General features: G+C 41.9%; 1 protein-coding gene and 1 long non-coding RNA gene across 20 annotated transcripts in view; one reads left to right on the plus strand and one right to left on the minus strand.

Annotated features, from left to right (window-relative positions):
* Window positions 1–1,257: 1,257 nt before the first annotated feature.
* Window positions 1,258–11,169, minus strand: LOC101752247. Its single transcript, XR_003071000.3, has 3 exons — window positions 11,012–11,169; window positions 9,359–9,493; window positions 1,258–5,486 (listed from the first exon to the last, which is right to left on the minus strand). It is a non-coding gene; the product is annotated as an uncharacterized LOC101752247 (long non-coding RNA).
* Window positions 10,188–27,253, plus strand: part of CAPRIN2 (caprin family member 2) — a 31,963-nt gene continuing 14,897 nt past the window's right edge. For 2 of the 19 annotated variants that reach the window (XM_046901273.1, XM_046901282.1), the window contains exons 1-9: window positions 10,188–10,217; window positions 11,104–11,366; window positions 13,188–13,250; window positions 16,562–16,648; window positions 18,932–19,170; window positions 20,435–20,517; window positions 21,594–21,755; window positions 22,219–22,262; window positions 23,620–24,462. In XM_046901273.1, the coding sequence (XP_046757229.1) occupies window positions 11,118–11,366; window positions 13,188–13,250; window positions 16,562–16,648; window positions 18,932–19,170; window positions 20,435–20,517; window positions 21,594–21,755; window positions 22,219–22,262; window positions 23,620–24,462 (1,770 nt within the window). In that variant the 5' untranslated portion in view covers window positions 10,188–10,217; window positions 11,104–11,117. Of the gene's footprint in view, window positions 10,527–10,595; window positions 10,745–11,092; window positions 11,367–13,187; window positions 13,251–16,561; window positions 16,649–18,931; window positions 19,171–20,434; window positions 20,518–21,593; window positions 21,756–22,218; window positions 22,263–23,619; window positions 24,463–27,253 lie in introns of those variants that run through there. The other 17 variants (XM_025141430.3, XM_046901295.1, XM_046901281.1 and 14 more) reach the window with 11 other exon arrangements.

Here is a 27,253-nt window from a genome sequence, read left to right on the forward strand (position 1 = left end):
CCCTCTTGTCATAGTTGGGTTTGGCATGTTGTGTTTGCTCTGCTAGATCCCACCGTGTGAAGCAGAGAGCAGAAGAGGAGCTGAGCAGCATCGCTCTGTGCTGCGTGGATCCCCTTCATGCCTGGGGACGTGCCAGGTCTGGGGCCCCTCTGTGGCACTGAAAAAACCCCACGGTTATCAGGTATGGGAGATTGAAAGCCTGTGAGCCACTGAAGTAAGGCAAATTAAGAAGTGAGTTATAAATCATATTGGCATTTCATATAGCCATCACAGCCAAGTATCTTCTTTATGAAATCAAAGTGATGCAGTTTGTAATGGATTTTTTAAGATCCCCTGAGTTTTTACTGTATGTTTCTCTACCCTGTTTCTCCATAGACAGCAGAGATACCTAACTTCAACTGGCCACAGCTTTAGGGAACGTTCTGCAATGGTACAGTGCAGCTGAACAATGCAGGAAAGTCGGCTTTTGACACGAACAAATGAAGGTGTACAGCTGGACGTAGTAAATTTTGGGTGGTGTGAAATTCACAGCAGTGCCATGGGTGGGCATTACAGCAACATAACAGGGAATCTGGATGTTTTCCATTTCAAAGCTTTCCCTTAAAATATGTCTAAATATTCATGGGGGAGTGAGGGGCAAAATACAGACCCCTGAGAAGCCCACGGCAATATGTACAATGATTTCAGTGAAGTCAGGATTCTGCCTTGCAGGATTACTCATGTGCCTAGAGATAAACCCACACACCAATGCTTGCAGACCCAAGGCTTGTGGCTGTGTTTTCCATGCAGCCGAGTGTTTCTGGTTGCCGCTGACATCAGTGGCACCTGCATGGGACTCTGCTGCTGGAAGTGGAGGCTTTTCACTGCTGAGTTCCCTTGTCAGCCCAGGGCTGAGTAGTCCTGGCTGCCCCAGGGAGGTGGAAGGTGATCATAGAACGACCTGGGTTGAAAAGGACCACAGTGATCATCGAGTTTCAACCCCCTGCTATGTGCAGGGTCCCCAGCCACCAGACCAGGCTGCCCAGAGCCACATCCAGCCTGGCCTTGAATGCCTCCACAGATGGGGCATCCACAGCCCCCTTGGGCAACCTGTTCCACTGCGTCACCACCCTCTGGGTGAAAAACTTCCTCCTAATATCTAACCCAAACCTTCCCTGTCTCAGTTTAAAACCCCCTTGTCCTATCACTATCCACCCTCATAAACAGCTGTTCCCCCTCCTGTTTATATCCTCCCTTCAAGTACTGGAAGGTCGCAATGAGGTCTCTCCGGAGCCTTCTCTTCTCCAAGCTAAACAAGCCCAGTTCCCTCAACCTTTCCTCATAGGAGAGATGCTGTAACCTCCAGTGATTAGACGCTGCTGCCTTCACTTAACAGGGGGGTGGTGATTCTCATGTTCCACTGGTGTTTGCTTTTGATTGTGCTAGTGTACAGCTGGTGGAAAGCCAGGAAAACTGCAAACAATTTAGAGAAACTGTTCTCCTATGCTGTAGTAAGCTTCTGAGGTGGTTTACTGTTGTTATTGTTGTTTTCTTAATCTATAAACTGTTCCTCATATGCCATTGGCTCTAGGGGGTACAACGGCGTAAGCTTTTGACAATATTATTCATTGCTTTTTTGGTAACTGTACATTTCTGCATGTTCAAAGTGCTGCAGGAACACTCATTCTTTTGTTTTCCTTGTTTTAATTATCAGGTTCTCTGGAGTGAGCGGTGCCTCTTACATTTTAAAACATAATAATACACACGTATCTGTATCACATGAATAATTCAGAGAGTAAACAATTCTGCATAAACACTTCAAGTAAAGTTCTTTCATGCTACTGTCCCATTAGCACACAAATGCTATGCTGGAAAGCTGTGAAGATTTTTATCTCAATGAAGTGCTTGTTGCACCTTTTTAAGGAGAACAGTCCCGTTAGTATCACAATTCTTGTGAGCAGGAAAAGCAACAAATGCAAAACAAAAACAAAAACAAACAAAAAAAAACCCAAACAACCCATGCTTTTCAATACGAATTTGTAATAAAAATGAAATATGCAGAGCACATTGTCTTAACAAAGTCGGTGGTATTACTCAAATGGTTAAAGTTAAGCTTATTCTTATGTGCATGTTTCATTTGCATCCTGAATGAAAAATAATTTGCGGAGTCAATTGCAGCTGATGATCCCTGGAGCTCCAGACTGCCATGTTCCTGCGCTTGTGTGAGTGGCTGCACTCAGGTCAACACGGTCAACCTGAAAACGCAAAGCACTTCATCAAATTCTTCCAAGTGACTGCATGCTTTTTGAGGCAAAACTTAACGAGATAAGAGAAACAGATTGGTTTCTACGCAGGTATTTTAAGAGGAAGTGTTTGAATATCTGTTTGTAACAAATATTAAGAGTAAATGAAAATGGGAGTAAGGTGAGACGGATGAATAAAACAATGTCCAGTACTGATGCTGATCACATAAAAGCACTGAGACATGAGTTCTCAGGACCTGCGGGTAAATATCTGCTGCTAAATGCCCCAACAGTTTCCTGAAATGGTTGGATTGTTTTCAGCCCTGCTATGAGCTGACAAAAGTACTCCTATTTCTGACAGGACCAATTTCTATATTTGTATGGATACTGATAGCTTTGCGAGTGACTTCTTTACTAGCTTAAGAAAGTCATGATTGCAATAGAAATGTAAGATCGTTGAATACAAATTAATAATTGCCCTGAATTTTATTAAAAGATGGGAAAATTAAGTATTCTGATCAAAATTCCTACTTCTAATTCTGCAAGAAGTCATTGGAAGTCAAGGAACAGACATCTTATCCAATAAATATTTATACTTGTCTTTATTTGCATTCATGTGATCTGTATTGTTTTATTTTCTGGGAAAAATAAGCAGCACAAAATTAAGCACATACATGTACATTTTAAGAAATAACTTCTCTGCTTCATTATTGCTATCAGAGGGCTGCTTTGGGTCTTTGGTTCTGGGGCTTTTCCCCTATCATTTTGTACTTATCGCACATAACGTTTTGCTTATAAAATTGCTCAGAACTCGAAGAGTTAAAAACAGTGCTGTAGGAATGGAGCCCAGAGTTCAGGTCACAGATGTCAGGGCTGTCAGGTTGTCTACCACTCCTCCTGTCTTCCTAATGAGGTAAGGTCAGTGGGAAGGGCCAATTTTTTCTTTCCTCACAATACGTGGGGTAATGACACAGGGAAAGATACTGTATGGTAGAGATGGTCCTCAGTGGTCTGCAATCAGACTTTGAAATGAAACCTGAGTCCCAGAGTGCAGACGTGACATCAGTTAGATTCAAAGGGACACACAAGTGAAGATATTCTCTTCAGGTCCACCTGTAAAGTCTGAGATCAAAGGTGTTTAGGTAGTGAAAGAAATAAATGTGTCATTAACATTTCCCTAGGAATAATTAAAATCAATTAGCTTCTTTCAAAGGGTTACAGTTTCTGCTTGTGGGATGAGAGGCACAAAAGCTGCTAAGCTGTCCAAATCACTGTAGTCCAATTCATACCTGAGATGACTGATAGGAAAAAGAAACCCCCCAAGTCAGGCTGTTATGTTTTAGGACTTTGGCTTGGAACTTTAGGACTGTATTCGGCTTGGAACATTTCTGAGCCACTCACGTATGGTCCCTTGGGTACAGACAGGTAAAGATTTACGCTTGTTAGATGCCATGCGTTCCTCTATGAGGCAGAGACTGCCATTAGTAGGTCAGGGTCCAGCAGCTCAACTGGCGAACAAACAAGAAAACCAAATTCTGCAAGAAGAAAATATGCTTGAGTGAGAACTCAGACACCTAAAGAAGGACTCCAGGTGTTTGAAAAAGGTTTAAAAAAGCGATTGGGAAGATGCTTTAATAGAGGGGAAGACAGTAGCAAACAAGTTCTCTTACAGGTAATTACAACACAGAAGACTAATATTTCAACTTGCAAAGAGGAAAAAGAGCAAAGAAGAGCTCTTAATATTTGTGATGGAAGGATAGGAGCCATTTTCATGAAAGACAAACTCTGTGGAATCAAAAAGGAGACAGTTATACTAAGATAAGGAATTACTCACAGGGGAGCTGTACTGCAGAGCTCAAGAAGTGAGGGAAAACCAGAAAGGAAGTGAGAAAGTACACCTGGCACATTATGGTGGTGTATACCATCACCCGCTGCTATACGGGATGGTGAGCATACACAGTTTGAAAGTTGCTGTTCGTAAGAAAACCTTCCAATCACAGAACTCTCCTATATCATTAGTTAGTGGAAAATGCTTTTCATAGCGGAACTAAATAACACAGGTCTGCTTTGGAAACAAATTGACTTGGATTTTCTTTTTCATGGGGAAATAGATAGGGCAACCTACCCCTACATGCAGTCTCTGTTTTATTGGGCTATGACTACTAGAAGATGCATTCAACAATGGGGCAGTGCCAGAATAAGGCTGATCTTTAAATGTGGCTCCTAAGTGTGTCAGTATGTAGAAATGGTAAGTCCAGTGCTGGTGTTAACAACATGCTGTATTTACATAGGACTTGTACAATACATAGTCTGGACAGTGCTCACTGAGGGGCTACTAATGATGGTAATATTAACTGCCCACCATAAGACTTCCTTATTTAGGGCATACAGTTCCATCCCTGCTCTGAATCCAAAACATCGTCATTCATTCCACATGCTATTTAGAATCATAGAGTCAGAGAATATCCCAACCTGGGAGGGACCCATAAGGATAGAGTCCAGCTCTTGGCTCCAGGGTCTGCCTGTTTTTTTCACACAACCTCTTCAGGGAGTTTAGCTGCTGAGAAACTGACACACACCTTTGTGAGCTGCACCTTGCGAGGCTTTGTGAGTAGGCAGACCTTCTTTGTAAGATCAGTGAAAGCAACGCTTCTGACACGAGGAACAAGTTCACTTCCATTTGGCAGTCTCTATTACAAAGCATTTAAGGGTAAATGTTCCCTTTAATCTCACCCTTGGAAATTGTGAATTTTCTTTGAAATGTTCACAACCACACACACACACAAAAAGGAATGTAGTATGAATGTTTGCTCTACAGTGTTTCCTCTTTTGCAGTTGATGTTTGATAAAATCACGAGTAGGGACAGAGAGACTAACAGGAACAAGCGTTGCTGGTTATACCACTTGGACCAAACCCTCCTCCTCAACTGCCCCTCTTACTACTAAGGTTGCCCAGAACTTCCCAATGTATTTTTTTAAATTAGGTTTTACTTCAGCAGCTTTTTCAGTTCAAGATGAAATGTTCTGTTCCACGGAACAGGCTGCTCAGAGAGGCTGTGCAGTCACACTGCCCATGGACGTGTTCAAGAAGCACATATATGTGGCACTGAGAGACATGGTTAGTGGGCATGGTGGGGATGGCTTGGTGGGTAGACTCAGTGATCTCAGTTGTCTTTTCCAACCTTTATGATTCTGTGATTCCAGGAGTTTGCCTCAAACGGAGTTGAGTGAGACCCATGGAGTTTGCCGTTCTTGGGAATGTGCCTGAAAAAAAAATGGAGGTTTGCACTATCACTGAAATTACAGAATCCTACAGCCTGGGAAAGGGAATTTCCACTCTGTTTTCAAAGACTGGCTTTTGTGCAATATGCTTACATGCAGGCACGTATTCCCCAGCAAGTTTATTCAGCAGAGCTTGTAAATTCTCCAAAGATACTTCTGCCAGTGAGTATACCTCCGTTCCCTTACAGATCTTATACGTGTTAACATGGGCTTTAATTAAACACACCATGTTTGGCCTGGAGCAACAGGAGGGGAATTTGACTAAGCTTGTAACTGCTGCTCCCAGACAGAGGAACTATTTCAGCATACTTTCGTGGCTCCTTCTCCACTTTCCCTTGGGCATCGTGGAGGAATAAAATCTCCGATGAAAATGCAGAAAGTGGAAGAAAAAAATGAGGGGAATGCAAAGGAGTCAATAAAATCAAGAGTTCTGGTAAGGTTAAGACTGAGTGAGGAAATTAAAATAGGCTGGGAATTGGACAAGGTGCCCTGGCACTGGCTGCACAAGAAGAGCAGGACTGTGAACCAGTTTGCTAGGTGGGATTGAACACAGAGGTAAAGAGGAATGAGAAAAAGGTTTTGTATGAATGAACTGGAGCTCGGATCCTGTGAGGCTAACGCAGAAGACGAGCTGGAGTGCAAAGGGTAAATTGGAACAAGCTGAGAAAAGACTGAGAACAATACCTTTAGCAGGCATTTGCAAAAGTTATTCAGAAATCATGTGCAGCAGCTCATGTAATGCAGTGCTGGACACCAAGTGAAGCATCCTTTCACGAGGCTACTTGGCTTCTGAGCAGCAGACAGGTAGCTACGAAGTGTACACAAAAAATTCTTGCAGCACAGGATAGACTTTCAGCAACACATTTCCTAATATCCTCCAGGTCCTTCCAATAACTTGAATGTCAATCTGACTAATACTCATCTTTCTGAGACTTTGTTTATCCCTTCTTGGTTTCAAGGTTCTTCAGTCCGCTTCTCTCACAAATATCCCAGCACTGAGGCTGTCTTCTCTAGTCCATCACCGTGTTAATTTCTGCATACATCATACATACTGTGTGTCCTTCCTAAAGTTAGTATGCAACCGATCTTATTCTACACATCCACTTACTTTTAGGGGCTTCATAATACACTAATAACAGGGATGGCAGGGGATGGAAGTAGGGGATGGAAGTCTCCTATCTCCACTGCAGACTGATGGTGTTGACTCCCTGCAACTGTAGGGAGGCAGGTGGTGCTGGATGCTATGGATGCTGGGTGAAGGGTCAGGTGTGGAAAGCTAGCAGCAGTTGGGCAAAGAGCTGGAATGAGCAAAGTAGGTCCTGCTCTGCAAAGCAGCCTGCTCTCACTGAAAACTGGGAGTAAAAAAAAACCCTTCACACCAATGTAACATGAAGAGGCAGGCATTTTTATTGCAGCGCTGGATACACAGGGATTGCTCCACCTAATGTGCATACCTTGCTTTCATATGGTAGCTATACATATATAATTAAGCTATGCATATGCATTAGATTTCTGAGAACAATCATAAATAATTGTATTGTTTCCGAGAAGTTCTTTGCATATTTCTCCTCCCCTCTGTGCTGGAGTGCTGGTGTTATGAATCTCTCCTGGTGGTCCTAAGGACCCCTTTCCATAGTTATCCTCAGTTGTCCTTTGCTCACCTCTTCTTTCAAGCATATGCAAGGCAGAGTTGGCAGGGATTACTTGTTTTTTTTCTTACTTCTGTCTCACAGCTCTTGACCACATAGTTCCTGTATCTCAATGATAGATCTGTATTTACATCCAGGATGTCCCACCTGCAGATGAAGCAGTGCTAGCAAAGGTTGCCTTACAGAGTTTACTGGTTACAAATATTGGCTCTGAGGTTACAGGGCTACTCAGGTAACATGCAAAGCTGGGCAGAAGCGCTGAGTCTGGGGTGAAGGAGTGGGAATTGGAAGGCAAGAAATATGACAGTGGGATAAACCAACGGGACTGGGAAAAATAGGGCAATCCTGATCAGGGGAGCTAAGAAGAATCAGTCAAACATGAAAAAATGATCAGAATGTTCTTCTTCAGCCCCTTCAGATGCTGGAGTGAAACACACAAATCCCAGAGCTGGGAGTACTGAGAGCCCGGGACTGTGTGGCTATGATCTATGTGTGGCCAGACTGTGATAGTCTGTGATCATCTACTTAAATATGGTCTCATAATGGATCTGCAAAATGCAGTTATACTAATTAATGTAGGCTGCTCTTAATCCCAGCATTTCCTAACTTTGATGTACTTGACCTTAGAACATTAATAATACTCTTTAAAGTACTCTGGAGACTACACACATACACTATGCATGTACAAATAGCATCAATCTGAAGTACTTGTTCTGCATTTGTTTCAAAATGAAGTTCATTTGGTTTTAAATATGGATTTGGCTTCTGTGAGTCCTCCTTTCATTTTTTCCTCTTTCATAGAATTCCTTAAAATTGCACTATACAGCAGCTTGCCAGCTGTAATTAGGATTTATAGAATATTCCCAGGTTTCTGAATATTAATTATAACTTATTGTTAAGATATGCGTTAATTGGTCATTCATTTCATAATTACTTTGCAAGGACGCAGCCCATTGGTGCTGAACAAACCCACACAAAGAAGAGAAATCTATATGAAGGACTTTCAGTGCACGTTGCTGCTCCTACAAGTGAGCCTTGCTTTGTTGGGTATTGGTCCTGCTCAAGTCAATGGCAAGCAGTCAAGCAGGGGTACAAATTTCTGTAAGAACAATATTCTGTATCGTCTGCTGCTGGCATTGCACCAGAAGAAGGCTGAGTTTCAAAACGTTTCAGTGAGCTGAATAGTGAACTTATGGGTATTTTGAGATCTTTTTACAAGCTGTGTTTTATTCACTGGCATTTCTTCACAGTCGTGAAAACTGATCTGCTACCATAGCTGACATCACTTTGTGAGTGAAAACTCTAAGAAAAGTGTTTTTTCAGACTTGTGATTAAGGCAGAAGTGGCAGCATGGTGGATGCTACAGCTTGTCTTGGGCTGCCAAATCCAATTCTGTGTTATTCCATGAACTCCATCACCTGAGCCATTTGCCTGTTTTTTTATTTCTTCTTTCAAATGTAGTCTTCCTATGATCCTTCTATGGTTCTCTCGCCTATTCTGTGTACCATGTGAGCACCATTTGTGTCCTGGAAAACCTCTCTTTGCAATCCTTCCTTACTGATGCATTTTTCTCTTTCAAAATGTCTTTATTTTCCTGGGCTGTCTCAAAAGAGGAGTGGTCAGCAGGATGAGGAAGGGGATTGTCCCCCTCTGCTCTGCCCTCGTGAGGCCCCATCTACAGTACTGTGTCCAGGCCAGGGCCCCCAGCACGAGAAAGTTGTGGAGCTGTTGCAGTAGGTCCAGAGGAGGGCCACGAAGATGCTCAGAGGGCCGGAACACCTCTCCTATGAAAAAAGGCTGAGGGAGCCGGGTGTGTTCAGTCTGGAGAGGGCTCCAGGGATAACTCACTGTGGCCTTTGAGTACTTAAAGGGAGCTTATAAGCAGGAGGGGGACTGACTTTTTACATGGGCTGATAGTGATAGGACAAGGAGGGGGATGGCTCTAAACTAAAAGAAGGGGAATTTAGATTAGATGTTGGGCAGAAAATCTTTACTCAGAGGGCGGTGAGGCCCTGGCACAGCTGCCCAGAGAAGCTGTGGGTACCCCATCCCTGGAGGCACTCAGGGCCAGGCTGGATGGGGTCCTGGGCAGCCTGAGCTGCTGGGTGGCAGCCCTGCCCATGGCAGGGGGTTGGGTGGGCTTTGAGGTCCCTTCCAACCTGAACCATCCCATGATTCTGCAATTCTGTGATTCTATTGTTGTACCTTTTCCTTTGAGTTCTGTTACTGCTCTCATGGCAGTGGCCACAGAAAAACAGGAAACGCAATTCCAGCTTAATCCTCTGGTCTACGGAAGGTGTGTTTTCTCCTTTGATGCCTTGTGCTGCACTGATGACATTGCTAGAGGTTAACAGAAGTTCGCATGTGATTACTTTATTATCTGTATTCATGGGACATACGTGCATTGCCAGCTATTAAGTGTTTTAGTTTGCATTTGTAGAGGACATACATCTTTTCATGGAACTATCATGAATCCCGAGTTGGAAAGGACCCATAAGGACCATCGAGTCCAGCTCCTGGATCCACACAGCACCACCCAAAATCCAAACCCTCTGTCTAAGAGCAGTGCCCAAACGCTCCCTGCACTCTGCCGAGCCCGATGCCACAACCACGTTTTGCTACATGGAATCAAGCTTGTCAAGGGCTCTTTACCAGCCCAGGAGACCCCTTTTGCTTCCACTAGGAACAACGCTTTGTTTTTTCCCACGGCCACCAGAACACACCGCTGCAAACGTATGACCGGACAGAGGGGCTGCGGGAGAGGCCCGGTGGCGCCCCTCACTCCGCACGCTGACCTTGACGGGGGGATGCCGCGCCCGCCCCGCCCCTCGCACACACCGCCGGGCGGCCGCCCCGCCCCGCCCCGACTAACGGTCGCCACCCTCCCCGCATCACGTGACGCCGGGCTGTGAGGCGCCGCCTCCGATTGGCAGCGGGCGGTGACCTCAGCGGCAAGACACGTCCCGCAGCGCGGCCTCGCCCACCTCCGTGCCCGGCGGCGCGCGGCGCTATATAAGGCGGGGGGCGGGCGGCGGGGCGGGCCTGAGCGTGTGCGGGCACCGAGGTGAGCGGGAGGGGGAGCGAGGGGCCGGCCGCGCCGCAGCACCGGGTGCGGGCGGTGGCGGTCGTCGTGAACTTGCGGGGCTCGGGCGGGAAGGAGCCCGCCGCCGGTACCCTCCTCGTCCATCTCCCTGTACCCGGGTGGGAGCGAGGCTCCGCGAGGGCGCGCGGGGGGGTTGCTCGCCCGCGGGAGCCGGAGCTCCTCATCCTGCCGCCGGTCTGCGGGGCGGGCGCCGCAGGGCGGCGGCGGCGGTGCGGCGTCATGGCCGGGGAGCGGCGCGCGGAGCATCCCCGCAAAGCGGCCGCGCTCAAGGTGAAAGCCGGCCCCTCCCTCCTCGCCTCCCCTCGGGCCGCTGCCGCCACGCGCGTGGCTGCGGGCTGCGGGCGGGGCCGCTTCCCCGCGAGGGGCAGTGCTGGAGTGCCCGGGCGTGCGGCTGCAGCGCTCTGTTACGCAGCTTTTTTTTTTTTGCCTTTTCCCTCTTTTCGGTTGGGAGTCTTTAGGGCTGCAGCGCTGCTCGGATTGCGCAGAAGGTCAGGGAGGGGTAAAACGGTTTTAATGGGGTGGGAGGGCCGCGCACGGCCCGCAGGTGCGCGCTTGCGGCTGTTCCCTGCGGGCGCTGCGTGCGGGAGGGCAGCCCGGCGTTCCGCGGGCACTCGGGCTTCTGGAAGCGTACCTCACGCACGGGTCCGCCTGTGGGAAGCGTTTCCGCTGCCTGGGCGGACCACGCGAAGTTCGCCTCGCTCTGAAATCCCCGATGCGGATATTAGGAGAGGGGAAGGCAGGGAACGTGTCCTTACCGAGGCTCTGTGCCGTGCCTCCGTGTCTCTCTAAACGCGTGGTAAGGTGTAACGTGAGAAAAGAGAGCTAAAGAAGCGCAGTTCCCTTGCAGCTCCATCCCTTTCAATGGTGCAGCTTTCCCAAGCCCCTTTCCGTTGCCCATCGTCACCTTCAGGCCGGTCGGAGGAGGGGGAGGAGAAGAGTATGAAGGCAGCCAAGCAGCAGGTGACCCCGGCCGGGGACAGCCAGCCCTCCGCCAGCCCGCTGCAGGCCGCGCTGAACTCGGCGGCCTCTCCTTCCCAGGCGTACGAGACCTACATCGACAATGGGCTCATCTGCCTCAAACACAAGATCAGGAATATCGAGAAGAAGAAGGTAACGTGTCTTCCTGCTGGGGTTGGCACTCTGCTAAATGGCTGATGGGAGGACTCATCAGTATAAGGGCGTGTGTGTAATGATCCAGGGCTTCTTAAAATATCGGTGTTCAGCTCCTTTCATGAGTTTCGTTTTGTTACTGCATAGTAAAAGAAAGTGTTCTTTATTCTCATTGTTCTGGAACGGGCTGCTCGCATTTGATGTTATGCGAGCACAGCGCTGTTTCATAGAAGCAGGGATGTAGCAACTCAGAACCTGCTCTGTGGTAATTAATGTGGAGGTAATTGAGTGCTGGTCAGCATTGGGGTGCTTCTCTGACAGGCTGAGTTCGGAACAGACTTAGAGCTATTCTGATGTAGCTTACTGCCATAAAAAAAGGAGTCTTTGTATTTCTATTGATTACATGCATCTAATATTAGGATGTAGGGATATATGTAAGAACATGAGTAGTGTTTCCTCTGGCTAAAGCAATGTCAAATCGTATTAACTATGTATTGCCATATACATGGATTGACTGCTATATTATATATAGACAAATGTTGTTCAGCAGAAGGCTCCTATGCAGAAGGATGCCAAAGCCTGCTTCTTTGAGTTGGAGCTGTGCCCTTTTTTCTAGGGAATACAGTTAATAAGCATTGATACTATACGTCTAAAATACTGTAGCTGTAGCCACTCAGGCTTTTGTGTTCTAGGACTTCTCCACTGATTGCTTGGTGACTGAAGGTTATGTTTGCATGTGATTACAAATCAAGAGAATGTTCTTTTCTACAGAACTAAAGAAACTGCTGCAGTTGTTTTTGGTACTGGATCAGAATTAAAATCAAAGCAATTGTATGCATTCTGTGACTCTATAATGTGTGAGAAGAGACTGATGCATCATGTGTTAGGGTGAGAAGAGGTGCTTAGATAAGACTTAAAGCTATATGACTATGGGAATTGATTCGCCTGCAGGAGTTCCAGTATTAGTGCTGTCTCTTATGTCATGCATTATGCTGCATTTCTGAATAATCTCAGCTAAGCATGTTGTCTTTGTGATTAAGCAACTGCATTTACTTAACTCAGCCAAGGAAGTCTGTTGTGAGTTTCTTCAGTGTCTTTGTTTCAGGTGACAATATGGCCTCACTAGCAAATGAAAGTGTGAGTTGCTAGAATGAGTAGGAAGTGTTCCTGGTCTTAGATACTGTGTTAGTGAAACCTATTTCGTTTATCTGCCCAAATAGTGTTCAACTGCATGGCAGTGTATGCTTCATTTTTCCCATGGCTAGGGAAACTTGCAGTACCTAATAGCTTATTTTTGTATAGTTCATTTCAGCTGTTAAAGACTATTTACTTAAGTGTGTTAGGAAAAAAAACTTTTGTGTTTGAAGACAGTAGTCCATTTTCTTAGGAAACAGTGCAATAAAATCCTGATGACCTTAGATTCTGATACACATACGATAGAAAATTAAGTAGGACTATTCCAGGATGGAATAACTAAATGTGACATTGGCTTGGAAAAATGAAAAAAACACAATACTTTGAAGCGAAGACAGTGAATGTGTTTGGAGCCTCTTAAAGATCTAAGGTTAATGTGTTATTTCTTAAATGAAACAAAGGCAGTAAGGAAAAAAGATGAAAGATATGAAAGGGGGGAGTGAGGCAGCCCTGGAGACTGAGTTTGCAAAATCAAAGGAACAGCTAAATCTGTGTTCTCCTCCTGAAAGTTAAAGGAGGTAGTAGAATTACTGTTTTGCTGCAGTATGCAGACTTCAAGAGAAGAATACTTCACTCATTCTTAGCATTAGAAATAAGTATAAAAACTGACTTTAAATTTTCCTGTAGCTCAAACTGGAAGACTACAAAGATCGACTGAAGAAGGGAGAGGCCCTCAATCAAGACCAGCTGGTAAGCTTGGATTGTGTGGGAGTGGATGGATTTGGGTTGTTGAAAGATGCAGTGATGTAACTTTGCAGAAGAAATGCTTGCAGACTTCTGGGGATATTTTTTTTTTTTTGCCAAGCAGAATGGGCAAATTGGTAATTAAACTGAATGGATAAGCTTTAGCCTTCGTGCGTACAGAAGGTCTTGTGATTGCTCTGTAGTCTTTCAACTTCAGTGTTCATCCATGTCTCTCTTGATGAGGTATCCATGTGTAACATGTTTGTGGTGTTGCCATGTTAGAACACAGACTTCAGCTCTTCTAGGTTAGTTAATCCTCAGTACTTCATTAATAGATGTTACCTGAAATTGCATGTTAGCTCTAAGACTACTGGAGTTTTGAATGGCCTGATGCAAGACTGCTAATCAGCGAGTGTGATGCACTCCCTGAAGTAAGCTTCAACTCTCCTGGTGTTAAAACTGTGGTTCTGGCTTTTTTTGTCTTGGACTTCATGTTTTCTGGTATGGAAAACATGTCTCTAACATGAAAGCTGTTGCTGGGTAGTGTGGTGCCACACAGTTCAAAGGGTTTATTGCTCTGATTACTGAGCAGTTGCATGTTTTAAAGTGTGCTTCACAGACGTGTTACAGGAATGCTCTTAACAAAGGGCACTGGCTATTCAGTGTCTGTGCTGACTCTCATAATGGGTCAGCTGGAAAAAGAATCCATTGGCTATTAGCTTCATCACAATGCAGCAGTATGGGAACACAAATGTATCTGTACTTGTAATCATTTGTAAAGGATGACTAATCATGAAGGGGACAAGAAGGGAAATAACTTGCTGCTTAAAAGTCACAGGACCTGTTGGAGTGAATGATCATTTAACCCTTTGCTGTGGAATCTGACATCTCTTGCCTCCTTAAGCACAGAAGCAAATGAATTAAATCTTGTGTGAAGTGAGATGACCTTTTAGTTCTACAGTCCACTTGAAAATGGATGGGGAAAGAGCCTTCTGTTTTGTGAAGATCCCAAGTGTTAAACTATCAGTTGTCTTCTGTTGCTAATAGACTATTGAACAGTATTTTCCATTAAGCTCTGTTAGTCTGGAACATGCTGTAAAGCTACTCCTTAATGTGACTATTTTTTTGCTTGGTCTGCTTTGGAATATGAAAAAAAAAAAACAGGAGAAAGTGGAAATTACTAAGTGTGGTCTAAAGAGATGGAGGATTCTGTGGCTGTTTTGTTTGCAGATGCACCCAGTTGCACTGACTTTGGAAAACATGTATGTGATGAACTTTGTTACTGGCTTTCACTATTCCAGCTGAGCTTAACTTATGTATTTAGCGACTGTTAAGTGTTCAGTATGCTTATCATAGTTCTATTTTTGGGATGTCTCAGGCTTTTAAAACAGAATAAGATATTCAGTCTTGCTACTGCATTGACTTGGTAATTAAACTTCAGATGGCTGCTCTAGAAGCACTCAGTATGTAACTGCTCTTGTCAAGTCCCTCTCTCAGGTACTCCATTAAAGTACAGAAATATTGCGTTTGTACACTTCAGATCTGAATTATCAATATATATATATACAGCAACCAGGATCTGGTGGTTGAAACTAAAACAGAGGTTAATAGTAGAGATACTTTCTGAAATAAAGCTTTACTGCCCATAGTACAGAAGAGCTCTAATGCAACTTGCATCTCTGTATTCTTCATTGTTTTTCATACAAGTACATGTGGAGTGATGAGCTCGTTTCATAGAAACTGATTGCTCATAGTGTGTGAGCAATGGTGCAAGCAATCAGTGTGCTTGCCTTCAGGAAAAAAATGTTTCAAAAAATAAGGAGCTCCCAGCAAGTTTACTGTCTCCTTTGGCAATACTGTTCTGGCCCGCTGTGGCTCAGCTGACTATTCACTTCTGTCAGGCCAGGAGCAACTCTCACTCAAACATTAATGTTTCTGTTAATGGATGTTAATAGTAGCTGTGTGACAAAAGGAAGCTATTGCTTTCCCACACATTATACTTTGTAACCTGAGCAGGGATAAGTTCTGGTGTTTTAAGGTAGGGAGTTTTACCCTGGAGTCTGTGTGGTTAAAAGTACAAGTACTGGAATCTGTCCAAGTTACTGTTAACTTGTGAGACTTCCTTAAGCATCTCTTGTGTGGGCACTGGGTTGTTAAAGTCAAATTCTCCAAAGCAGTCAGTGAAGTTGCTTGATAAACTGTATTCTCAACTTAAATTAGTAGTTGAGAGCTTTACAGTAACTCATGAGCTTCCTTGCATTAAGTAGCCTTTAGACATAGTAATGTGTTGTATTCACTTATTCAAAATATGCAAGTGACTGAACAATCAGACTAATGGAGTAACATAACATGTAACTTGCTTTCCAGTTGCTTAGGAGCACGGTGAATTTGCAGATCCTAAATATTACTGGGACAGTAGGTGAAGCTTTTCCACTGCAGTGATAAAGCACTTGTGTCAACATTACTACACTGAAAGAGCTTTATGTTAGACTGACAGGCCATTTCTAGTACAACTTTGATATCTCACACTGTTTGGTTTATATTCATAGTAAAGCACATATGTGCTGAAGCTAAATTTTAACTTCTTACTTCCAAAGCGTTCCTTATGTTAAGTGGGTATGTGTAGCATATCTGAACTACAGCATTTTGCTATCTTCAGACTTCAAGGAGACTTACAAATGGATTTACTTCTCAGCGGAGAAGGGAAGGAATTTATAGGGTGTATAAAAACGTAATTAGGAATCTACATTCTTTTTGAAGTTGGTGGAATAAGATGTGTTGAAGCCATTAATGAAGTCAGGAACACTGCTTTATTTGTAGGAATAAAATTTGTGAGACTTCAGGAAAGTATGACTTGCCTTCCATACCATTAACTTCTGAAAGCTTTTATGAATTACCTGTAAGGGCACTTCAGCTAAGCATCAGGCTAAAGGTTCAGTACTGAACTTGTGAAAGCTTGAAAGAAATACAGAAGACGTTAGTATCTGATGATAAACAGCTGTTTTTATCTGATTGTTGAGACTTGCAGAAACAAAAAGGAAAATGGAAAATAAGTGATATTTAAGCTTTTCTGTTCCAGCATTAGTATACCAAGCATTGCATAAGGTATTGTCTGGAAAATACGTCTCAGATGGTTATTGATGAATGATACTCAACTAAATTTCAAGTACCAGTTATAGACAGTGTGACTTGTAACAAGTTAGTGTCAGATAAGAACCTCCTAGATTACTAGCTCTTCAGTGAGGTTAAGTAAAATAGGTTTGAGGTGCAACCAGTGGTCTTAAGTGTTAAATGTATTTTTATCTATTTCTTTATAGGAGGCAGTAGAGAAATATGATGAAGTAGTACACAACCTAGAATTTGCCAAGGAGCTTCAGAAGACATTTTCAGGTCTTAGCCAAGATGTAAGTATAAAATGTTGCTCATGATATTGTCAGGAGCTGACAGAATTTTGTGCTATCCCTCTAACTGCTATATTTACATGCCTCTATGCGGATTACTATGAAGTTTGTCTCAGAACTCAGGTGAACAACCTGTTTATACTGTCTGAAACAGAGTAGGTAAGAGTAAATGCTGACAACTGTGTAATGCTATCTTCAGTGTGGTGTTCTCTGTGTACTGCTATAAGAACTTGTGCTTAAGCAAACTGAATAATTTGAACATGTCTGTATTTGAGATGACTCTACTTTACTTAAATTTAAAATGAACCATCTTGCTTATAACTTTTGCCCAGGGTAGATTCATTCCCTGCGTAGGGGTGGACTGGTGGATGAACGACCCTACTGAAAAGCCCATGGAGGACCTCTCTGTGGGCAGCAGCTAAAGTAATCTGCATATCCTGTAACAGTGAAGACCAGATTCCTAGCCACTATTTAAAGGGAATTGATTATTTTCACTTGGTGTTCATTAAACCACCTGTATCTGGTTCTCTCTACTCAGTACACAGAAGTTATAGATGTGAGTCCACTGGTGGGCCTCTGTATGGCCAGGTGCTAGAGCAGGAGATCAATGAAAGCCTGGAAGAACTGGGCTTATTGAACCCAGAGAAGTGAAGAACTGGGGGGAGATATGTAATATTAGTCCTCAGATACCATAAAAGATAGAGCTAGTCTTTGTTGTGAGATATGAGGAAGAATAAATAAGAAATTGAAATAGCAGATTCCAACTAGAAAATTGGAAAACTGTCACTCTGACAACTGAGCATTAGAACAGACTGTCTAGAGAAGCCATCGAATATCTCCTCAGATATTTAAGACCTGACTACAGTGGAATCTAAGTGGTTGGTTCTTGATTCAGCATCATTCTTTGTTCTGGAGCCTGGGCTAGATAACCTCTTGAGGTTCCTTCTAAGTGAAATGCTTTTTCCAGTTTATTTCCAGTATGGGAAAGTGCTGTTATCAAGTAACTTTAGCTTCAGTTAGTATGGCTTTTTGGTAAAATTTCACTGAAGATGGAGGACTTTGCTACTTATTCTACTGTAGTCTTCTCTAATTGTGGTAACTTACAGTTCCAGTGCTTTACTTAGGACTTTATTCAGGATTTGACATGGCATGTTTTCATGTAAGCAAGTGCTTTCTTTGACTGCTGGAGTAATTAGATTCTTGGCTCTCAGGCAAATGCAGTTCTTGTAAAAAGATCTGATCTGATGTAGTGCTGGGGATGCAAAACATGATTAGTCACTCCTCTGGCATAATTTCTTTGCCTCTTCTATAATACTGACAAACTAGACTAGTCAAATGGCCTGTTTGTGACTGAGACCCAAGCAATTTTGCTTAGACTTCTTTTCTTCTATGTGTAGTAACTGCAGGTAGGGCTTTGAGAGGCTCACTGCATTGTGTGGTTTAAGCCTTTCCAGTGGTATTGCTGTTTTTGGGTTCACATAATTACCGTGTTGAACACAAACCACTATGCTGAATGTCAAAACATGGCTTATCTCATAGCTTTTCTCTACATAGCTTCCCATAAAACAGCAGAAATAATGTGCCTTGCTGTAGGTATTTTTAGTAATCAAAATCTTATCATTAGCTTCTGCTAGTCCAGGTTTATTCTTGAGCTTATGCTAGCTTTAAAATAAAAGCTAACACATTTTTTTTCTTGACTCTGCTTCTAGTAGATATTGGAATGCTGGGGGCACGGAGGCTGTATATGTTCTGTGGCTGCTGTTTCTTATTTGAGTGCTTCAGTCTTCTGCCAACAGAATAACTGTAGGACTCTACTATATTCTTTGAACTGGAATGTTCAAAGTGGGTGTACAGTTTTCTCCTTTTCTTCTTTTTTTTCCAAACTAGGAATAGTTTGAGACAGCTTCTGCATCACTAACTTCAAATGCTAAATGTCGGATGGGCTTGAGTTTGTGTATTGGTATTAATTCCATCAATTTCCTTTACTCACTTTGGAAAGCAATTGAAGTAATTAGCAGTGATATACTATGCAAATATAGTAGAGAAAAATTAAGAGTGAATCTGACAGTATCCAGTTTGATTTAAAACTATAGCTGTTAGAGAATTAATGGAGAAGGGGAATCTGCCAAAGGAAGAACTTGGAAGGTCTTGTATCTGAAGAAAGGACTAGGTGTTAATCTAACCAAGGTTATAGGTTTTTTTTAGTGTAGGGTGATCAATACTATAACTGTTCTGTTCTAGAATCTTGTTCATCTGTTTAACTGTTGAATTAATGTATTGAAATAGTTGCTGAAAGCACAGAAGAAGGCCCAGCGAAGAGAGAGTCTATTGAAGCTTGAAGCAGAAAAGAAAAAACTGCGTACAATACTTCAAGTCCAGTATGTGCTGCAGAACTTTACTCAAGAGCATGTTCAGAAAGATTTCAAAGGTGGTGTGAATGGTGCAATATACTTGCCTTCTAAAGAACTAGACTACCTCATAAGATTTGCAAAACTTACGTGTCCAGAAAGAAATGAGAGCTTGAGGTAAGTTCGTTACTTTTGTGTAATGAGTATACTTCATTTACTACAATAAGTGTCCTGTTTCACATTGTTGTGTCTTGAAATGTTATGGTTTGAGACACAAACTTTACACAATACACTTTCTGATCTAAGTTTGGAATATGGCAGAACTACTTCACTCTGAGCCTTAAAGGAAAGCTACTGTACCCACTTCTCCAGTTGTTCAAACTATATACAAACCCTCCTATGCTACATCTTTCTGTACTTCCCTGAGGAGGCACTGAAGTATCACCATAAGTAGGAAGGTTGGTGGCATGCTGCTTCTCTGAGGTCTTGCTGTGCATCTAATAAAAATGCAGTAAAGGCGAGATCTGTTCCATTCATGTGGTGATCAAGATGAGCTGCTTTAGGGTAAAGGAATGTAACACTAAGATGACAAACTTGAGCTCTGTCATTCACTGTGAGGTTGTGGTGTATGGTAGTACCAATTTGGCATTATGGTTGTATTATGACTGCTAATAATGCTTAGCTTCACTCTGCCTTAAAACTGCAGTGAACTGTGCATAAACATGGAAAAACCTGTTAGATGGTAATCTGAAACACTTTGTGGAGAAGTAATTAATTTATTGTGAGAAGTGACATCCTGAAATTCTTGATCATTTATCACACATGCTAAACTAGGCTAATCTTTGCTCTTAAATGTTAACTTCTAAAGTTACTTACTGAAAATATATTAGTATTTCATCTTGGTGGGGAGAAATAGTTCTATCTCAATTCTCATTGTTATTTATTCCACAAAATCATTACCCTTTCCTTTGACAGTAAGCTTCATGTTGATGCCCTTTAACATCATTTGGGGGCCAGATAGAGGAGGAGGAGAACTATGGGCCTATGACCAAATGCTTCACTGAGCAGAATGATGAGCTGGTGATGGACACATGCACAGAGGCAGCCAATAAATGAGATGATAGGCTGATTAGAAGATAATGGTTTCCCTGACTGGGATTCCTGGCTCAGAATGAAGTCCAGCCATGTTACCTTGTGGGATAATGCTAGGCTTTCCAATTTGTCTTGGTTACAAACTAGATAATTTATTTGCTAGACTGAATCATGCACAAATATTAAGATTTATCTTTTCTAGTGCATGTATTGGGTGTTGAGGATTTACTGTTTTCAGCCTTATTCCAGAGGGCTAAAGGTTAGTATTTTACAATGAAGGATATCAGGGATAATGTAAGACTTGATTTTTGGCTACATTTCTACCTGGTAAAATGGTCTTTTTTTCTAGTGTTGAAGATCAAATGGAACAATCATCTCTTTACTTTTGGGACCTTCTAGAAGGCAGTGAAAAACCTGTGGTTGGAACAACATGTAAGTGCTTCATCTGGAGGAAATAAATGAGATCTAAAGCTTGTGTGCTATTTTAATATCTAAAACAAATGGAAGTACTTGATTTACTTGTCTTCATGTATATTCAAGTGCTGTGTGCAACTTGGTTCTCCGAGTAAGTGCTATTTAGTTTGTTTTTTAAGTACAGATCAGTAACAGTGCAGTAATCTTTCCCTGGATAAAGAAACCATTGTCTTATACTGATGTCCTGTATCTTCAGCATGAGTCTAGGTTGTTCTGAGGAATATTGATGATAGCAACTCAATAGTAACTGCATGAATTTACAGAATGGTAGTGGGGGCAGCTTTTTGGATAGCTGTGTAAATGGGTTAAGTGTGGAACTCTATTGACCGTAATGCTTAGTTGAATATACTGATGTCTTGGCTGAATGCTGCTCAAGATATGACATTAAGGAACAACAGTCATTAATGAAACTAGGCAGGAGCTCTGATCATCCACAGTGCAGTTTCACTCTGACCTACTGAAAACATACTCACTTTATCAGGCACCAGAATCTGTGGGACTCCGCATATTCTTTTGTTTGTCCTTTTAATTTCAAAAGCCCTTGAACAATCTTGAGCAAGTGCTTTTCTCCTTTTTCTTTTTTGCAGTTCTTTTTTTCCTCTTGCAGTATGATCTTACTGCTGGGAGGAGGGTCTAGGGTCTATAGGGTAGTTACATAGTGACTGCATTATAGCTTTACCTCTGCTACAACCAGCACAACATGCTGTTAGTACCAACACTGTTGAGTTTATGGATGTGAAACAAATCCTTTTCTAGGCTTGTTGGAGGTGACATGATCTAATGTTGCTAATAATCACCTTAAGTACCTAAACACAAGCTACAGTCTTACCTTCAGATTGTAAAGATATTTTCTACTAGGTTAAGTGGTCTGACAGATATATTTCCTTTAAAAAATAGTTATGTAATTTGGCAAGATGTGTAAGTAACTGGAGAAGTTGCAATTTGTATATGGGTAGAGTCTTGGTCTACAATCTAAATACTCCTTGATTTTGAATTTGCGTATTTTAACTTCATAAACTTTTTTTACTCTTCAGATAAACACATGAAGGACTTGTTATCTAAACTTCTAGACTCTGGTTACTTTGAAAGTATTCCAACTCCTCGCACCACTGTGCCAGTAAAAGAATTGGAAGAAGTACATAGAAAATCTGAGAGGACAAGACAGATGTCAAAAGGCGAACCTATTAAAGAAACAGGTAGAATATTTCAGAGTGCTATTTCTGTATTATAATATTGGGATAAGCCTGAACTAAGCATTGACTTTGCATAGCTTGATGCTAAATCTAATCCTATAGCTTGCTTTCAATTCAGTAACTAAAACCGAACCTGAAGGGCTTGCAGCCCTGTTCTGGGGGAGCGGGGAAAAATCCCTAATCGATAGTAATAGGTTGTGTTTACATCTTGAGCATACCTCTGTGTGAGAAACATAATATTACTTTTACCAAAAACTTTATGGCTCTTGGTAATTTCTGCAAGTGTTAAAATGTGATCAGAAAGTGGAAGATAACATTCAACATGAGATATTTAGACTGAGATGAGATTTCATAGCATCAAGTTTAGCCATTGGTATTACTATTCAAATAGAATTAAAGACTTGCTGTTGTTTAGTTTGCCTCTCTGCATTTGATCAGTTGAAACAAATTAACATCCTTTCTCTAGAATCCCTTGTGGAGCTTATGAAGTCTGAAATACAGCCACAGGAGGTAAGATGATGCTCCACTGTTAATTGCTTTCCTTTAGTATTGTGATTGATCAGAACTATTACTACATTTCTGCAGCCCTTCAAATTTCAAAAAGTCTGAATAACAGCTTAGATGCTTCCTTATGTAGGAACCATTACGGAAGACTTAGCTGCTTATTTCTGACTCCACATTTGTGGCTCCTCTAAGGGGTAAATGGGGAAGGATAACATAAAGCAATACAGTACTTTAATGCTCTGTTTCTTTTCTGAATAAAATAAGACATCAGTCTAGAGCGAAAATGCTTATTTTTGTGTGCTACAGTATAGAGGAGAAAATAGCATGTACTACAGCTTCCCCTAAAAGCCAAGCAGAGGACTTAGTATTGATAGCATTAAGAATGATGCAAATCTTACTCTAATTTCTCAGAAGAGTGAGGATCCCAAGGCAACCATGTGTGCATAAAGATGTAAAGATTTACTTCAGTAGCCCTTCTAACTCTTGAGTTAAATACTCAAGCTTCAACTGGCAATAGCAAGAAAGCTATTAGATTTGGTTCAAAATGAAGGGAATGAGTGTTTTTTTTAAGAAGTGCAAATAGTGGTTCTTAAAATGCTGAATCCCTGTTTCCTGGATAGCTCACTAGAGGAAATAGTCCAGAACAAAGCTTTGTACCATCTGGTAATGTTCAGATTCTAAACTTTTTCTGGTATGTCAGAAAAGTCATAGCCAGGATGCCTTGTAATCCTTCACTTCAGATATTGACTTCCTGTTTATGACAGAGTAGTAACTCAGGACATCTTTAGGATATCTTAGTTGAAAACTGACAGAATACTGATAATATTCACAGAATGGGGTTGAAGTCCAACTGTATTAAATCAGAAACTGATGACTTTAGTATTTAAACTTCATTTAAGAATCAGTTATACTTGATTACTGCGTGCTACTAAGGTCAAACATTTTGGGAGGAGATGGTGGTGCAACACTTAATAGAATGGCTAATAGATACTACAGTCTTCTGGATGTTTAGGAGAGCTACCTTTTATGAAAGGCACAACTGAACTTGATATTGTTACTGCCTGAGAACTTCAGTTAGCCTTGAGGATAAGGATCATAGATTCACTCAGCTTAACTATGTTTCATTTGTGCTGTTCAGGATCGTTTTCATACTTCTGTGGCACACCAAAAAAAAAAAAGTACTAATCTGCAGTGTTGTAGAATAAAGCCATAACTGGCCACGTGGTTTCTATGGCTAGTGTTTAAACTGCTTAGGTTCTGCTTCTAGCCAAGCTTTGAGTAGCTGGATGACCTAACTTAACTGACCTGAACTGTAGTAGCAAAATGTTTTCTTGGAGCCATTAAGTTTCTTTGGTCTATATAGTTTCTCAACAGGCGTTATTTGCCTGAAGCAGAATACTCTGTCAAGAAGAAGCCAGAAGAGCCCAAGTCTTGGGAAGCTGAATGTGCTAGAAAACAAGAACCTCCAAAATCCTGGGAAATGCTTGTTGATATTGAAGAGCAGGAACAGAAGCAGAAAAAAGAGACCTTAAAGCCTTGGGAATCTCGTGTTAGGCAGCAGGAAACAAAAAGGCCAGATTCACCAAAGCATTGGGAAGCTCATGTTAAAGAAGAGGAACAGAAGCGTGAGCCTACAAAGCCTTGGGAGACCCGTGTTGAAGAAGAACAGAAGAAGCAAGAAGCTCCAAAGGCCTGGGTGGCACGTGTTCGAGAGGAACAGGAGTCCTCCAAACCTTGGATAGCAAAGGTTAGGGAAGAGCAGGATCAGAAGAAACAGGAATCTCCTAAGCCATGGGTAGCAAAGATTAGGGAAGATCAGGAACAGAAAAAACAAGAGTCCCCAAAACCTTGGGTAACAAAAGCTAAGGAAGAACCAGAGCAAAAGCAGGAGTCTCCAAAACCTTGGGTAACCCAAACTAGGGAGGAACCAGAACAAAAGAAGCAAGAACCTGTGAAATCATGGGAAGTGCATGTTAGGGAAGAGCCAGAGGAGAAGAAGCAGAAGCCTGTGAAGGCTTGGGCTGCACATGTTAGGGAGGAGCCAGAGCAAAAGAAGCAGGAAACTCGAGAGGCTTGGGAAACAGCTGAGAGGCAACAGCAAGTGTCATCACAGCAGTTACAGAATCCTCCGAAGTCCTGGGGAGCTGCAAGTGTTGGGCCAAAGGAGCAGATGGGGCCAAAGAAGTTTGATATGGAACCCAAAGAAGTGAGTTGGCATATGTAGTATTACCTGTCATGAACTTTTGACATTAGTGTATTGGACTAAAGCTTCATTATTAGCAGAGGCTTTATAAGGTGTAGCTTGTAGACCTGTGTAGATTCCCATTTCATTCTTTCTTAGGTGAAGTAATTCAATTCTGTTAGTTAAGCTTTGCGTTTGAATAGCAAGATGGTGTGCTTGGCTTTTCACGTCAACACAGCATTGCTGTGTTTGAACCTTGATTAACTGCTTTATGTGTAAGACAGAAGAATTAACTTAGCTCATCCCCAGCTATTGGCTCTGTCCACTGTTATCAGTACAAAGCAGGTATGACTCATCTGGGGATCAAATACTTTCTGTGACTGCATACAAATAGCACTTCAGTAATTTTTTAGGCTTTTGATTAAAATAGCTGATTCAAAAGAACTAACATCTAGTTCAAGCAATACTAACCGTACAGAGGCTTAAATATGTATTTCCAGATGAATGCAAAGCTATACTGCTGCCCTGGAGATTCTAACAATGGAATTGTTTTAGAAATGTAAAATGAAACCCACTGTAGGGCTGATAGCTGAGCAGACTGCCAGGCTTATGTTAAGTTAGCTTTTTCTTACTTGTGCTCAGGTAGCAACAATCTCTTACGTTAGAGATGGATAGGGTTGTAGGCAAAGCGGAGTCCAGTTACACCATTAAGTAAGACTTGATGAAGAGAAACTGCTCAATTCTCCCCTACGAGTTACTGTCAGCACTATTACCTTTCTGCAAGAAAGCAGAAATCAATTTACTTCATATTGTTCACAGCAAATGGTTAAATTTAGTCTCATCACTAAGCCTGGCAAAACTGAAAAATGGTTATTCTTGTTTCTAGAGGCGGGAGCGCAAACAGAAGGTTGAACATGAGATGAAAAGAGTAGGTAACATGCAGCACTGGGTCACCAAATGGGTGAGGTGTTTCAGCTTGATCTTCTACTCTTAAGCTGAGTAGAATCACGTCTGGTGATGGTGTAGGTACAGAACTCTGTTCTTTCACACTATAACTGAGCATGAATAGGTGTTGTACACCCAGCTATGCACAGTATTAATGTAATGGAGTTTATTTGAACTAGTGGAACAGTCTCAAGCATTTTGAGATGCTTTGGAATTTCTGGCGTCAGCAAAAAGCAAGATTCTTTCTGATATGATGGGTATCTTCTTTTGCATAAGATGAGTGGCTTAAGTAGTAGGCAAAACTTTGTGCTGAGGAAAAGGAGGGACTCTGGTCAGCTGGGGAAACTCCAGCTGCCAAGGAGTTCTCATGAGTAATGTGCAGCTGTGCAAGTCCACCAAATTAAATGAGGTAGTGCTTATGTTGGCTTGCTGATTTAGTAAATGAAGCCTGTTTGCTCCTGAACTTTGCTTTATGTGGCAGGCCATAAAGAAAACACCAGCTGGCTTTTTGCATAGTTGCTGTTGGCAAATTGTTATATCAAAAGTACACTAAATGATTAAGTAGTGTGCTATCAACCTAGCTAGCTTTTTATAACTCATTTTATAAAAATGAATGCTTAGCTTTACTTAAGCTGCATATAAAGAACATAATTAAAATATTTTAAACTTCTTGGCTAGTGAAACTTATAAGAAAAGCAAGGGGAGGCAATGCCATGTGAAATCCACTTATTTTCCTGGGAGAACCTATAAAAATGACCTTGTGTGTGGTAGATAAAAGGCTTGTGTAACTTCTGTTCTGGAGCTGACATCTAACCTTTTCTTATTCCATGAAATGCATGTTTGAGCTCTGAAATTTTCTCATAAACTGCTAGGTTTTGAGACTTTGACGTATGCTTATTAACTTAATGTTCATACTCTAAGGTGCAATACTTAAGAAGGTGGGCTGAGTGAGCTGATATGTAGGTCTATTCAACCATTATTCTTCATAAATGTGTAACTTGAAAACCCTCTCAGCTTAAAACATTGTTTTAAGTAGAGTACTTCCTTTTCAAAGCATCTTTTATCAAGATGCAAAGCCTGATAAACTCCATTGCTTTTTCCATACATGCTCTGTGTGGCATTTACCTTTTTAAATAATTATAGTTTTGAACATGTAAGCTGAAACACTAATCAAAGAGCAAATCTGTGTTGGGAAGCTTCCATATGTCTACCTCTGTTTGGTGGATTTCATTACATTCAGGCACTTGAAAATAAATTCTACAGAATGGAGAGCCTCTGCTCCTTTTCTACCTTAAAGCTCTATCAGATATCTATCCCTGAGTGGATGCTCTTCTAGTCAAAGGAAACAATGCAGCCAGCATACTGTTGAGAACTGTAGTGCCATAGTATATTCCTAGTTGGAAGGAACCCACAAGGATCAAGCATGATCTCAAAGCGTTGGGTGAAGTAGAAGACTAACAGATTGCAGAAGCATGCAGGAGTTTATAGTCTTTAACAACCATAAGTGAAACAATGCAGTCTTCTCAGCTTCCATGTTTTGAGGCAGTGTTTACTTGTTTAATATGGAAGTTGAACTTAAGACTGATTGTTACCTACTTAGCTTCAGACACTGCCAGATTTACCTGTTTAGGTGACTTAAAGGCAAAAAAAAAAAACCTGTCACCTGTTTGCAAATATGTAGAAATGTATAATTAGTGTACTTGTCTTGGTGAATTTTATTGAGGAGGAAGAGGGTAACATGTTTCAAGATGAAGTGTTTGTAAGAGATGGATAGCAGGGATGGAGGAGGCGACTGTGACTCCTACTTAACTGATAACTTGCCCAGATTTAATTTTATTCATCTGTAACTTTTGTATTATATCCTTAATAG

This window comes from Gallus gallus, chromosome 1 (assembly GCF_016699485.2).
Source record: "Gallus gallus isolate bGalGal1 chromosome 1, bGalGal1.mat.broiler.GRCg7b, whole genome shotgun sequence".
NCBI lineage: Eukaryota > Metazoa > Chordata > Aves > Galliformes > Phasianidae > Gallus > Gallus gallus.